At 38.2% G+C, this 14,295-nt stretch overlaps 1 protein-coding gene and 1 long non-coding RNA gene across 15 annotated transcripts in view; one reads left to right on the forward strand and one right to left on the reverse strand.

Annotated features, from left to right (window-relative positions):
* Positions 1-14,295, reverse strand: part of RAPH1 (Ras association (RalGDS/AF-6) and pleckstrin homology domains 1) — a 111,737-nt gene that overhangs the window by 37,632 nt on the left and 59,810 nt on the right. For 7 of the 13 annotated variants that reach the window (XM_024243591.3, XM_054549036.2, XM_054549037.2 and 4 more), the window contains exons 5-6: positions 11,813-11,893; positions 4,933-5,007 (exon numbers count right to left, since the gene is read on the reverse strand). The exons of 2 other annotated variants lie outside the window; for them this stretch is intronic. In XM_024243591.3, the coding sequence (XP_024099359.1) occupies positions 4,933-5,007; positions 11,813-11,893 (156 nt within the window). The remainder of the gene's footprint in view (positions 1-4,932; positions 5,008-11,812; positions 11,894-14,295) is intronic. 4 more of the 13 variants (XM_063712981.1, XM_054549040.2, XM_063712980.1 and 1 more) reach the window with 2 other exon arrangements.
* LOC129057859 (uncharacterized) overlaps positions 1-14,295 on the forward strand; it is a 33,111-nt gene that overhangs the window by 16,913 nt on the left and 1,903 nt on the right. The window contains exon 3 of one of the 2 annotated variants that reach the window (XR_010136079.1): positions 12,798-13,217. The exons of the other annotated variant lie outside the window; for it this stretch is intronic. This is a non-coding gene — a long non-coding RNA (uncharacterized LOC129057859). Of the gene's footprint in view, positions 1-12,797; positions 13,218-14,295 lie in introns of those variants that run through there. 2 annotated transcript variants of the gene reach the window in all.

Genomic DNA, 14,295 nt, shown 5'->3' on the forward strand with positions numbered 1-14,295 from the left:
CTGACAATGGAATATTATTCAGCACTAAAATGAAACGAGCTCTCAAGCCATGAAAAGACATGAAGGAACATTAAGTGTGTAATACTAAGTGAAAGAAGCCAATCTCAGAAAGCTATTTAGTGTACAATTCTAACTACATGACACTGGAAAAGCCAAAACCATAAAGACGATAAAAAGATCAATAGTTGCCAGGGGTTAAGGAAGGAGGAGGAATGAATAGGCAGAGCACAGAGGATTCAAGGGCTGTAAAACTATTCTGTATGATAATACAATGGTGGATACATGTTATCATATATATTTGCCAACATGCATAGAATGTACAACACTGGCCAGGCATGGTGGCCCATGCCTGTAATCCCAGCACTTTGAGAGGCCAAGCGGGCGGATAAGGAGTTGAAGACCAGGCTGGCCAACATGGCGAAACCCTGTCTCTAAAATACCAAAATTAGCTGGGTGCAGTGGTAAGTGCTTGTAATCCCAGCTACTCAGGAGGCTGAGAAAGGAAGAATTGCTTGAAACCAGAAGACGGAGGTTGCGGTAAACAGAGATCACACCACTGCACTCCAGCCTGGGTGACACAGCAAGACTTCGTCTCAAAAAAAAAAAAAAGTTGACACAATGGACATACGGATTAAACAAAGAGACCCGTGTAACCAACTAACATACATTAAACCAATTAGATTTCCTAACTGTCAATGAGAAATTTTTATAAAGCAGCTAGATGGGGGCTATTTTAACAAATCCAAATCCAGCTGCTCTTCCATTTGCTCAAAATGCTACTCTTTATGCTTACATAAAGTGGTCCATGTTAAAACTGTATGAAATTAAGAGCTGGTTTAATTTCAACCTAGGCATATTTTAGTTTATACTTCCCTAGTTTTATTAAAGGATAACCCTTGCTAGCAGCTTTTTGAAGAAACAGAACTGATCATTCTACCTCTTTTAGAGTCTGAGTATCATCCCTGGAACAAAACTGGAAATGAAAATGTTTATGTCAAATTGCAAGACTCCTAATACTTTTATGCTTCCTGTGGGTAATAAGCTCTTTCTCAGAGTGCTATTTGTGTCTACTGTATTTAAGCAATCATCATATCTTTTAACTATTAACAACCTGGGAAAAATAAAAATTGTCTTAAGCTCATGGGGTGTTATACAATACAGGAAAAATAAATGTTTGCTGATACATTTAGATGACATACTTAGAACACCTCCAATAGTTTATTTATAAAGGCAATGCAAATCTACATTCGATGTTTACAGCCCAAGTTTAATACAAAAGACAAAGCTTTATTCATCTCATGTTCCGCTGCCAAAGTCAGGTGTTAAGTCTTCTGCCCCATATCCTTTGACTATCCCTTTCTTCACAACTATATTAAACTTAAGTAAAAAATACCTCACACATGTAAAAACTTAAATTTCTCCCCATACCTTCTCTTAAAAGAGCAAGAGACAATCTACTTTCTACTGAAAAACTCCTATGTGGCTATCAATAACCACCAATGCCAAGCCTCCTCAAATTTACATAAAGGACAAAAACTAGGTGAAGATCCTATGATTAAATGAAAGCCAACACTGTGGTTACAAAGTGTTAGAACTTTCTCTATGGTGTAAAAATTAGCGTACTTACAGAAAGTGCTACTGTTGCTAAGTTGTTCCTTCAACTGGGAAGCTTAAGCTTTGTGGGTTCAGAACAAACCCAGTTGAAATTAAGGGGCTAAACAGTGGTTAGGCATTCCTTCAGGATCTAGTTTAATTCATAGATTGCAATACAATGTAAATTAAAATGATTTAAATAGAACTTGGAATGATATAAACAGCTTAAGGGTCATTAAATAGCACTGCTTAGAATCAAAATAATTAACAGTAACAACTATAGCTGATCCTTGAACGTGAGTCTGAGCTACTAGTGTCCTTATATGCAAATGTTTTTCTATAAATACATTTGATCCTCCATACTGGAGGGCTCTGCATTCCCAAACTCACATAAAAAATACAGTATCCTCAGGATGCAAAATTCCCTATACAGGCCGGGCATGGTGGCTCACGCCTGTAATCCCAGCACTTTGGGAGGCTGAGGCGGGCAGATCACCTGAGGTCAGGAGTTCAGGACCAGCCTAGCCATCATAGTGAAACCCTGTCTGTACTAAAAAAAAATACAAAAATGAGCTGGGCGTGGTGGCACATGCCTGTAATCCCAGCTACTCAGGAGGCTGAGGCAGGAGAATTGCTTGAACCTGGGAGGTGGAGGTTGCAGTGAGCCAAGATGGCACCACTGCACTCCAGCCTGGGTGACAGAGCAAGACTCTGTCTCAAAATAATAATAATAATAATAATAATAATAATAATTTTAAAAATTCGCTATATAGAGAAGGACTTTTCATGTCCAAGGTCTCAGGACCAACTTCAGGACTTGTTTATGTGCAGGTTTTGGTATCAATTTGGGTCCTGGAAGCAGTTCCCTGTGTATACCAAGGAATGACTGTGGTTTATTTTTAAACTTTTTGGTTTTTTTGGCAGGGGGATAGGGTCTCACTCTTTCACCCAGGCTAGAGTGCAGTGGTGTGATCATGGCTCACTGCAGCCTCGACCTCCCAGGCTCAGCTGATTCTCCCACCTCAGCCTCCTGAGTAGCTGGGACTACAGGCATGCACCACCACGCCAGGCTAATTTTTGTATGGGGGTTTCACTATGTTGGGCAGGCTGGTCTTGAACTCCTGGGCTTGAACTCCACCTGCCTTAGCCTCCCAAAGTACTGGGATTACAGGCATGAGCCACTCACCATGTTTATCCAAAACTTGCAAAGAATAACACTGCCTATGGTAGGAACTTTGTTTTGTTCACTGCTGTATCTCCAGGGTCATAAACATTGTCTGGCACATAGTAGATACTCAGTAAATATTTGTTGAATGGATAAATGAAGTTATTTATCGTTTTCAATAGTTTCCAGCTACAGTTAGAGAAAAATAAAGCCTCAGTGTGGCTTGAGTGATCCGGCTCCTCCTGCCTACCTCCCCAAACCCTAATCAAGACACTTGTACTTTCACTCAACTAGGGTGACTCTGGCAAAATGGTCTTTTTTCAACTTCTCAAACATGCCAAGCTCTTTTCCTTGACTTATGTACATGGAACACTCCCTTAAGCCCCAGGCTGGTTTCTTCGCATCCTAAATATTACCCTCCTAGAACCCGCTGATCTCATCATCTAAATAAAATGTACCCCTTATCTTTTTCCCAGTATGTTCTACTCCTTTGTTTCCTTCATAGCACTTAACATGATTTAGAACTTCTTTACATGCTTGCTTGTCACTGTTTATTATCTATCTTCATAAACAGACTGTGAGCTTGAGGGTGAGGAATAGGTATATTTTATGCAATGTTCTATCCCAGCACCCAGCAGTTCATGGCTCAATAAATATTGTTGAATTAGCAATGAAAATGGTAAAATGGCAAACTTCATCTGAGAGCTGTATATAAATGGATTGGAAGGGGGACGGGCAATAATGAAGAGCTAAGAGTGAGCCTGTAGTAGAGTAGTGGTAATGGGAATGCAACAAATGGGTGAGCTCAGTAAATCCTGCAGATTAACACAAACTTCATTAGAAATTGGAGACATTAAATGAGAAGAAAGGTAACAAAGATGATCAGAGGGCTTAAACCTGGTAATTAGAAGAATGTCAGCATCCTAAACAGAAACAGAAAAGATGACGACAGATATAAATTATGGAACCCAGGGATAATGTAGGTAAGTAAACTAAACACCTGTGGGATTTAAGGTGCTTGTAAGATGTTGGTGATCTTCTAGGAAATGCCTAACAGCTGTTTGGAAATGTGCTCTTGGGAGACACATCCATCTAGAATAGAGATCCTAGCTGAAGATACAAGTGTGGACTCTAGGGAAACAGAGTAAATAGAGAACGAAGAGGGGAGAGCTGAGGAAAAAGGAAAAAGAACTATGACCAGCTTAGACTTCTACACTTCCCTGATCTTTAAATTCCTACCACCAGTCATAGATCTGCTTTAAAAAGAGAAACTCAGGGTAGAGAAAGCGTCCCACTGCTGACTTTGTTAAAGGGTCTTTTCTTTGAGCTGCTTCTTGGGGAGATTTTCATTTTGGTCTACCATCTTCTTTCATAAATGTACAAGGTTAGAAAGAAATTAAAGCAAACAAACCTCAGATACAATAACAACAACTTAGGGACATTACCCATAACTATGTATATTTTTTGGAAATAAGTCTGATATTCTTGAATTTAACATTATTTAAATAAGCTAATGAAATAAAAACATGACTTAAAAAGAGGTAGAAAGCAATTCAGCTTCCCTACTGTATTATTCCTAGTTAATGATGATAATGGCTAAAATATTTTAAATGGATATAAAATACCAGCCCAGTGAAAATCTGGCTGGACTGATTCAAAACATTACAAGGGCAGAGAACCAAGCAATTAAAATTGCAGCTTCCTCTTCCAATTTGACTAAGTTAATATTAACTAAGATTCTGTTTATATGAGTAAATGTTTTAATTAAATGAGGAGGTGGTAATATAAACAAGAACTAGGAAGCAAAGTTTGCTAAAGAAACCCAGAGTATGGACAACCATTAGTAGTAAAAGTTACAATTAAAGCAATGTTTTTTAGACTTTAAAATGCAACCGTATTAAACTAGAAAAAGTGCAACATACTTGGGAAGACTATTAGGCATTTACAAAAGTTTAAAAACTAGTGAAAATTACTGAACATATTTTATACTCTCAATATTGCCTGACAGTCATTAAGATCAGTAAATAATTACCATCTGTAAAAGAAAAAGTATCTCTATTAATGACAAAGATGCTAGAATAAGAAAATAATAATATAAGAGCATGATCAAAACAGAAATCATATTCTACCTACAAGGCAGTAAATAGTTACATGCATGTGGAAAGAAGTATCACCTTGGTCAGCAAATGAGAAGGTTTTCCTGCAATGTTTCTCAGAAGAAGGGAGGTTTCCCTGTCCAGATAGGAGTGCTTGTTCAGAAAAGAGAAAAACAAACAAACAAAAAAAGGCAATAACAGAAGTCAGTGGAGGTTTTATGTGTTTAAAACATAAAGTAGACAAAGCAAGAATGATTCTCTATAATTAATCTCGTATCTTTTCCCTAAGTTGAGTGAAATATGTCCACAAAGAAAATGTAAAAAAAGAAAAAGAAAAGGAGCAGGGAGGTAAAGACATAATCCGTGCCAGTAGGCGTGTCCCAGCTAACTCCTGCTGATCCCTCCCTCTTTGGGAAAACGGGTAGTACATGCAAAGACTGCAGAGCCAGTCTGCCTTCTAGGCCGATGCTCATGAATGCTGTGCACAGCACACAAATAAATGAATGTCAGAGACCAATGACTAAACTTCCTTTCTCTTGTTAAAACCTATGAAGACCTATATAGCTTTAAATAGTATATTCTGGTTAGAATAAGACGACATCATTTTTAAAAGCTTCTCCAAGTATTTCTGATCAATTCAACGATAGCTGCACCAAGACGAAAAATATCCATCAATATTTTGCCTAATGGATACACCTGTTTTCAGTAAAACTTTATTAACCCACTCATTATTACCAGAATAAAAATAGGAGGACACTGCACAGTAAACAACTTGCAGAGCAAATGAATGACATGAACAAAATATTCAGAAGTGTCACACACTTAAATTAATTCAAGTAACTGTTTTCGTAAAAATAATTTGTAAATGGCATGGTCCCTATCATTCTCCCCTTAACTTTTCAGTAACACGTTGTAAGATAAGTTAATACAATTGTATTTCATTTATCCTTAAATTGTAGTTGTTTTGATATATACATGTAATTTGGACTGGCCTCTCATGAAAAAAATCCCAAATTAGCATTTAACAGTACATAGTTACTAATCACCATTTTAAAAAATGTACAATACAGCTGAGTAAAAGTATAGAAAATATTCTGTTATATTTTATAAATCTAAATATAGATCAAGTTATTATTGGAAATTCTTTGGAAAGAAACTAATGCAAACAAATACTAGAGCAGCACCCCCTATAAGAAAGTACATGGCCCCTAGCACTTTGGGAGGCCAAGGCAGGCAGATCTCTTGAGGTCAGGAGTTTAAGACTAGCCTGGTCAACATGGTGAAACCCCGTCTCTACTAAAAATACAAAAATTAGCCGGGTGTGCTGGCAGGAGCCTGTAATCCCAGCCACGCAGCAGGTTGCTGCAGAAGAATCGCTTGAACTTGGGAGGCAGAGGTTGCAGTGAGCCGAAATTGTGCCATTGCACTCTAGCCTGGGCGACAAGTGAAACTCTAGTCTCAAGAAAAAAAAAAAAAGTACATACACGGTCATAGATAAAATACACTACTTCAAGATTAAAAACATGTTACAGAAGACAATATAATCTTTGCTCACATCTATACTATGTTAAGTTTGCTATATGGTATTTTATTGCCTGCATTTTTAAAGCTCTGTTTTAATGCAAGGTAAACTTTATAAGCATACCTGCCCCCTCACCCATTCCTTAAAAAAAAAAAAAAAAAAAAGAAACCTAAGGTCCAATTTTTTTAATTGGACATATTCATCAAGATTAGCACTAACAAAGTCAAACAATAACAAGAACATAGAGAATTATCCCTAGGTCCTCATTTAACTAGACTGTGTAGTCCTCCTAAAGGTAAGACTGATTGGCTCCTCCATAAAGACACTAGATAAGTAGTAATTTCTGAAAATTCAATTTAGTTTGAGGTTAATGCACAGCCAAGGAGGAGGGAGGGAATTGGGAAAAACAAAGAACAAAAAGCACAATTTGTAAGAGTAGCCATTCTTTGGTTTAGATCTTTTTTTTTTTTTTTTTTTAATTTTTTTTGAGACAGTCTCCCTCTCTCACCCAGACTGGAGTGCATGATCTCAGCTCACTGCAACCTCTGCCTCCCAGCTTCAGGTGCTTCTCCTGCCTCAGCCTCCTGAGTAGCTGGGATCACAGGCACGGGCCACCACACCCGGCTAATTTTGTATTTTTATTAGAGACAGAGTTTTGCCATGTTAGCCAGGTTGGTCTTGAACTCCTGACCTCAGGTGATCCACCTGCCTTGGCCTCCCAAAGTGCTGAGATTATAGGCGTGAGCCACTGTGCCCAGCCACATTTCTTTACTTCTCTAATAAACTTGCTTTCATTTAAAAATAAGAAAGCAACTATAACTTTCATTGCTCTTATTCCCATTCATTTTTAGCTATTCAAATATAATGGGGAAACATGTACTGCTACACAATTACTATGTAAAACATATAACATGTATTTCAAGAAATTACTTTCTTGAAAACTTACTGTATTTATCTTATAAAAGTTACTTTTTTAGAAAAATGATCTCCAAGTGAGTAGATTATCTATATTCAGATAATTATATTTCAAATTTTAAAAAATAAAATCTGCCTCAGGCCATCAAAACAAACTATGATTTGGTAAATGTAATTCCAAACATCAAATTCAAATTTAATTCAAATTTAATTCTTAAAAACACAAGATTTAATCAGTTCTCAAACTCATGACCTCAAGACTTCAAGTCACCAAAAAACTGATAATTTGGTAAGTATGAGGCAATGATATTTAATTGTATCTGTTTAATGACACAGAAATAGAAGTCCATTTTGAAATATTAAGATATTCAAATAGCTTAAAATAAAAAGAGGGTAATCATTATGGTTGGTGGTCCCAAAATATGCCACATTCAAAAAATGAGACCACAAACAATAGCTAAACATGATCATAAATTATATCCTGCATGGATGGTTACATAGCTATTCACTATTTAGTTACTAGCAGTGAGGAAGGCCAGGTTCTATTTAAACTATAGGTTGTTTGTAGCAGAAACAACAAACATGTAGAAACCAGAAGCAGCAAACTCCACTGGGCATGGTGGCTTGAACTGTAATCCCAGCTACTCGGGAGGCTTAGATACGAGGACCACTTGAGCCCAGGAGCTTAAGGCTGCAGTGAGCTAGGATTATGCCACTGCATTCCAGCCTGGGCAACAGAGCGAGACCCTGTCTCAAAAAATAAAGTATCTTCTTCCAGCTGGTACCAGTCGTAACATTGATCCTAGAATTCCTTGCTCTTCAGAAAAAAGGGGCAGGGGTGGGGTGAAACTGGTTACTGGAAGGATGCAAGAGGGATGAGAAGAGTGGTGCACAGCTGAAGGACTAAGGAGAGTAAATTATGTAGTTTTAAAACTACATAATTTCTACCAGGGCCGTATTATCAATGAAACATTGTAAACTGCAGAAATTGTGGTTTTGGTTCAGAAACAATTGTATATTTTTCACCCTTGATTATAGGGAAAACAAATCAGTGCTGTGTCTTTGTGGGTTGCTCTGCTATGGAAATCAGCAGTTACTGTAACTGAGTAAGGCCATTCTGTTTAGAAATATATTTTAAACGTTTAATTAAAAAAAAATTATGGTTTGGGCATGGCATCCAATCAGCCTTCAGTCTTGGTTTATGTTGTGAGTTAACAAAAATGCATACAGCTTCATATAAACAGGGCCTTCTTATATTTTCTTTTATTTACCAACTATAGACACAAAGTCAGGGGCTTATTTTCAATCCATTTTATTGTTTTATTTTATTTCTCTGTTTTCCTCTTCATGTATTCAACCATTTTTTAGGCTCCAACTTTTGAGTGTGGAACCATGCCAGCATTAGAGATGCAAAGGTGACCAAGATGGGCATTCCTTGCCTCACAGAATGTAGTCTAATAGGCAGATGCAGACCAACCTGCAACTACAAAACAGTGTGTTAAGTGGTAGGTGAGCAAGGAGACGGGTATCTAACCCCAAATTAGGGGCTTAATAAAGTAATTCTGAAAAAGCTACAGTCCTGGAGGACGATTAAGAGGCTGCTGGGGTTGCGGTGTGAGGGAGCGTGGCAGGGTAGAAACAGAGGGCAAAGGGAAATTTGAGACCAATGGTTCTCAAAAGAGGGTAGCTCTGTCCTCAAGAAGGAATTTCAGAAAATGTTGAGGACATTCTGGGCTGCCACAATGAAGAGGAGAGGGAGAGTTACTGGTATTTATTGGGAAGTAGAAAATGCAAGATGCCTTGCAAGCATGGTACAATGTCAATAACAACAAAAGTCCCACATTCCACGATTGTTAAATGTCCTTATACGGAGAGTCGTAGAGATGGGAAATCTTGTTTGTAACAATCTGAGCTTAGAATCTAATTTCATTTTACATCTAAAAAGTATTTTTGCATAATTTTAATACTGAATGAATTTTCCAGGATGCTATTACCCTCTAAAATAAATGGAAAGAAGTCTGCACTTTCTTTTGTTCTGAGCTTACAAAGAGCTGTTCATAATGTTGGAAAATAATTTCACCAATGGAAAACTAGCTTGAAGTAAGAGTTGCCAGTACCACAACTGGCAGTGTATACTCTGTCACATGCCAGTAAATGATAGGAGAGATCTGGAATTCCTTTTAACAGAATTAAAAGCTAAATAATATTAAATTAGTGAAAACATGAAATTAATGTTATTAGTAAAAATTGTTTTAAAATATTTCATACTACTGTTGTCATATTTAAAATATATAGCACAGAAGGCTGGGAGTGGTGGCTCATGCCTGTAATCCCAGCACTTTGGGAGGCTGAGACAGGTGGATCACCTGACGTCAGGAGTTCAAGACCAGCCTGGCCAACATGGCGAAACTCCATCTCTACTAAAAATACAAAAATTAGCCAGGTGTGGTGGCGCACTCTTGTAGTCCCAGCTACTTGGGAGGCTGAGGCGGGAGAATCGTTTGAACCCAGGAGGCAGAGATTGCAGTGAGCCGAGATGGCACCACTGTACTACAGCTTGAGCAAAAGAGCAAGACTCCATCTTAAAGAAATAAAATACGGCCGGGCGCAGTGACTCATGCCTGTAATCCTAGCACTGTGGGAGGCCGAGGCGGGAGGATCATGAGGTCAGATCGATACCATCCTGGCTAACACGGTGAAACCCTGTCTCTACTAAAAATACAAAAAATTAGCCAGGCAAGGTGGCGGGCGCCTGTAGTCTCACCTACTCGGGAGGCTGAGGCAGGAGAATGGCGTGAACCTGGGAGGCGGAGCCTGCAGTGAGCCAAGATCGCGCCACTGCACTCCAGCCTGGGCAACAGAGCGAGACTCCATCTCAAAAAAAAAAGAAAAAGAAATAAAATATATAGCATGATGAAAAACCTACACTGTAAAAAAAACAGATATCAAATGATTTTATTACTACCATCTCATCCCACATTATAAAACTGAAATTATTTTGTCATTACAATTATAAATAATCTTATCTCATTTGCAAGAATTTTACATGCTCCCATTTTCTCTACTTGCCTATAAACTGTCTTAGCACATTATCTCCACTTCAATTAAGATTATTTCCTTTTTTCTCATAGTATATACAAGTATGTCATTATCTGCTATCACTTATAACATGTTTCAGTTCTGGGGTCCACTCATATTTCTATTCTTTTTCCTATACTTCTTGTTTAAAAAAAAAAAAAGAAAAAAAGCCTTCTGATCTCACTTCTCTTAAACCCAAAGTTCTTGATTATAGGTAGCTGTAAGATTTGACTACTTCATTATGTCTTTTAATAGTGGCAGCTAAGCATTTACATACTAAAACAGATATTTATTACAAATTACTTGTTATTTCTCCTTCATAGGTGTTGGGGCATTACATTCATATAAAAAGTAGGTATGTAAGTAGGTTATATTATTTACAAATTTTACTTGGACAGTAAAGATGGTGTTAGAAATCATCACAAAGGTAATTTAAAATTTTGTTAGCCACATTAATTTTAAAAAGTATAAAAAGAAAACACTGAAATATTCATATATTTTAGTTAACCAAAAATATCCAAAATTTTAACAAGTAATAAATACAAATAAATTTTGTTGTTTTTTTTTTTTGAGTCTTGCTCCGTCACTCAGGCTGGAGTACAGTGGTGTGATCTTGGCTCACTGCTGTTATCTTGGCTCACTGCAGCCTCTGCCTCTTGGGTTCAGGCAATTCTTCCGCCTCAGCCTCCTGAGTAGCTGGGATTACAGGCATATGTCACCAAGCCTGGCTAATTTTTGTATTTTTAGTAGAAATGGGGTTTCGTCATGTTGGCCAGGCTGCTCTTGAACTCCTGGCCTCAAGTAATCTGCCCGCCTCCGCCTCCCAAAGTTCTGGGATTACAGGTATGAGCCAACACACCTGGCCATGAGATTTTTTTTACATTTTTGTTTCATAGTAAGTCTTTGAAGTCCAGTATGTATTTTATCCTTACAGCACACCACAATTTGGATTAACCACATTTTAAATATTTAATAGGTACACGTGGCTAGTGGCTACCATATGGAACAGTACACCTCTGAAGCATCCAGATTTGCCAACCACTGACTAAAGAATACATTTTTTTAAGAAAGAAACTAGGCTTTCAGTTAAGCATCAGTGTAGAAGAATCATTCCATTTGGTAGCTCTGCTGTAAAGAACAATTTGTTAGTATCTTAAGAAATTTACAAAAGCCCTTAGTTTCAGAATAAAGAAGGCATGTTGTTTCAGGTTCTAATACAAAAATCATCTACATCAATCATGCTACCACCTACATAATCATACCAGGAGTATTAATATTCAATGGTACCATAACTAAAGTTGCTTATTTGTTTTTGCTAATTTATTAAGTTTGGTTTAATTTTTACTTGAAAAACAAGTTATATGAAAAGGTTTCATCATTTGGAGTTCTAATGAATGCATTCCTCTTCATTAAGTCACGCCATGGCATGTTTATAGAACTTACAGGTGTCAGCTCAGCCTGTTCTTCTGTGAAGTCAATATGACGCTTGGTCTGCTTGCTGGAACATCTCAGAGAAATAGCATGCTGTGAAAATGCAGTAAGGAAGAAAATGATAGGTAAAGGAGGTGAAACGGGCAGCTCTCATTACCATGCAGGAAGAGAAAAAGATCAATGAAGTGAAACAAAACAGTAATGAAACAAAATAGTAATGAAAAGTTGCATGCAATTACCTTTCATTCTCTTATATGCAAAAATTATAAAGGTAAGACCCAGATGATCCTAACCCTTGATAATTTAAGGATAACCTCACTCCACTTCTGGATAGCAGAGTTCTATGAAATAATTGTGCAGAAACATTATGTCTAATACCAATTAATGCTAACAAACCTCAACTGGCCCTTAACCACTGTTTGGCAGTGCTCTTAATTTTTCCCCTTATGTTATACCTGTTCTAAGTCTCTATGTTCTTCAAGCTTCTAGCTTCCCTCTTCCCTCTCTTCATATGACTGCACTTCCCTCCCTGTGAGAAAGCTACATCCATTTATCATGAGGATCTTCATCATTAGAATGTACCTTGTAATTATACCCATATTTTTATCCTCCCCATATTTTTATTCTCCCCTCGAATTCTAGATGAATAATGTGTTTTGTTTCCCCTTCCAAAGCTAAGCATGTTCTAGATCCCATTCATTTCCCCCTCCTAAAGAGAAAGTATCTTTAGTCTCTGATACTCAACTAATCAGTACATTGGGGGTGAGAAGAGGAAAATGTTCAATTCTTCTGGGTACCCTCCTCTTGTTAAAACTGTTTCTCCTCTCCACTGCCAAATTCCCTGAATTCATGCTAGAAGGTGCCTCCTCCACTTCCCAGCCACTCATTTTTCCCTTAATTTCTTGCAATTTCTTCCCTAAAGCCTTCATCCTTTGAGTTATAATGTATTCTGTAATTCATTCTCAAAGTCATCAATAACTTTTTTTTTTTTCCTCAGACGGAGTCTTGCTCAGTCGCCCAGGCTGGAGTGCAAGTGGCACGATCTCAGCTCATTGCAAGCTCCACCTCCCGGGTTCACGCCATTCTCCTGCCTCATCCTCCTGAGTAGCTGGGACTACAGGCGCCCGCCACTACGCCCAGCTAATTTTTCTGTATTTTTAGTAGAGATGGGGTTTCACCGTGTTAGCCAGGATGGTCTCAATCTCCTGACCTCGTGATCCACCCTCCTCAGCCTCCCAAAGTGCTGGAATTACAGACACGAGCCACCGCGCCCGGCTTGTCATCAAGAACTTTTTAACCAAAAAGGTTTTCTGTCTTTTCCATCATAGTTTCTACCACACTGTACCAAAATCACTTGTTTGGTTGTCTATATCCTCCCCTCCATCCCTCCATACAATAAATTATCACTTCATAAGGACATCATTTTTTGTTTTTTGTTTTTTTTTTGAGATGGAGTCTCACTCCGTCGCCCGGGCTGGACTGCAGTGGCACAATCTCAGCTCACCGCAACCTCCACCTTCCAGGTTCAAGCAATTTTCCTGCCTCAGCCTCCCGAGTAGCTGGGATTACAGGCACCCGCTACCCCACCTGACTAGTTTTGTACTTTTAATGGGGATGGGATGTCACCATTACGGCGAGGCTGGCCTTGAACTCCTGACCTCAAGCGATCTGCCCACCTCCACCTCCAAAAGTTCTGGGATTACAGGTGTGAGCCACCACGCCCAGCCAACATTGTGTATTATATTCCAGTTTTATCCCTTACACCCCACCACAGTGCCCTAGGCACTCAAATGTTTACAGAATATATGAATAACTTTCTGCTTGGCCTGCATGCCACATGCTTGGCCAGACCAAGATTTTTTGTTTTTCCCTGTGTATTTTCTCATTAAGCATATTCTGTTTCAATTACTACATCAACAGGAGGCCTATCAAATCTATACTGCCAATATCCCTGTTGTTAGGAAACGAATTAAATTAAATTAAATTAAATTAAACCCTGTTGTTAATACTGAAGTATTAACGAATATAAGGGAATGATAAATGCAACCAACTCTCAAATGATTCAGGAAAAATAAATATAGACATAGAAAAATCATGTGGTAAAATGTTAAAAATTACTGAATCTGGCTAATGAATTTCATGAGTTCTTTGTACTATTCTTTAAAGGTTTTGTAAGTATAATATTATTTCAAAATAATTTTTTTGAAAAAATCTATTCTTTCTGGACTCAATCTTGCACAAGTGTCCATTATATTTCCAAATGCTTACTGGCTAAACTTTCTAAAAACCTAAATCTGGCGGTGGCTCACGCCTGTAATCCCAGCCCTTTGGGAGGCTGAGGCGGGCGCATCACTTGAGGTCACGAGTTCAAGAACAGCCTGGCCAACATATTGAAACTCCATTTCTACTGAAAATAAAAAAAATAGCCAGGGGTGGTGACTTGTGCCTGTAGTTCCACCTAGCTACTCCGGAAGCTGAGGCAGAATTGCTTGAAC

Source organism: Pongo abelii, chromosome 11 (assembly GCF_028885655.2).
Source record: "Pongo abelii isolate AG06213 chromosome 11, NHGRI_mPonAbe1-v2.0_pri, whole genome shotgun sequence".
In the NCBI taxonomy this organism is placed as follows: domain Eukaryota; kingdom Metazoa; phylum Chordata; class Mammalia; order Primates; family Hominidae; genus Pongo; species Pongo abelii.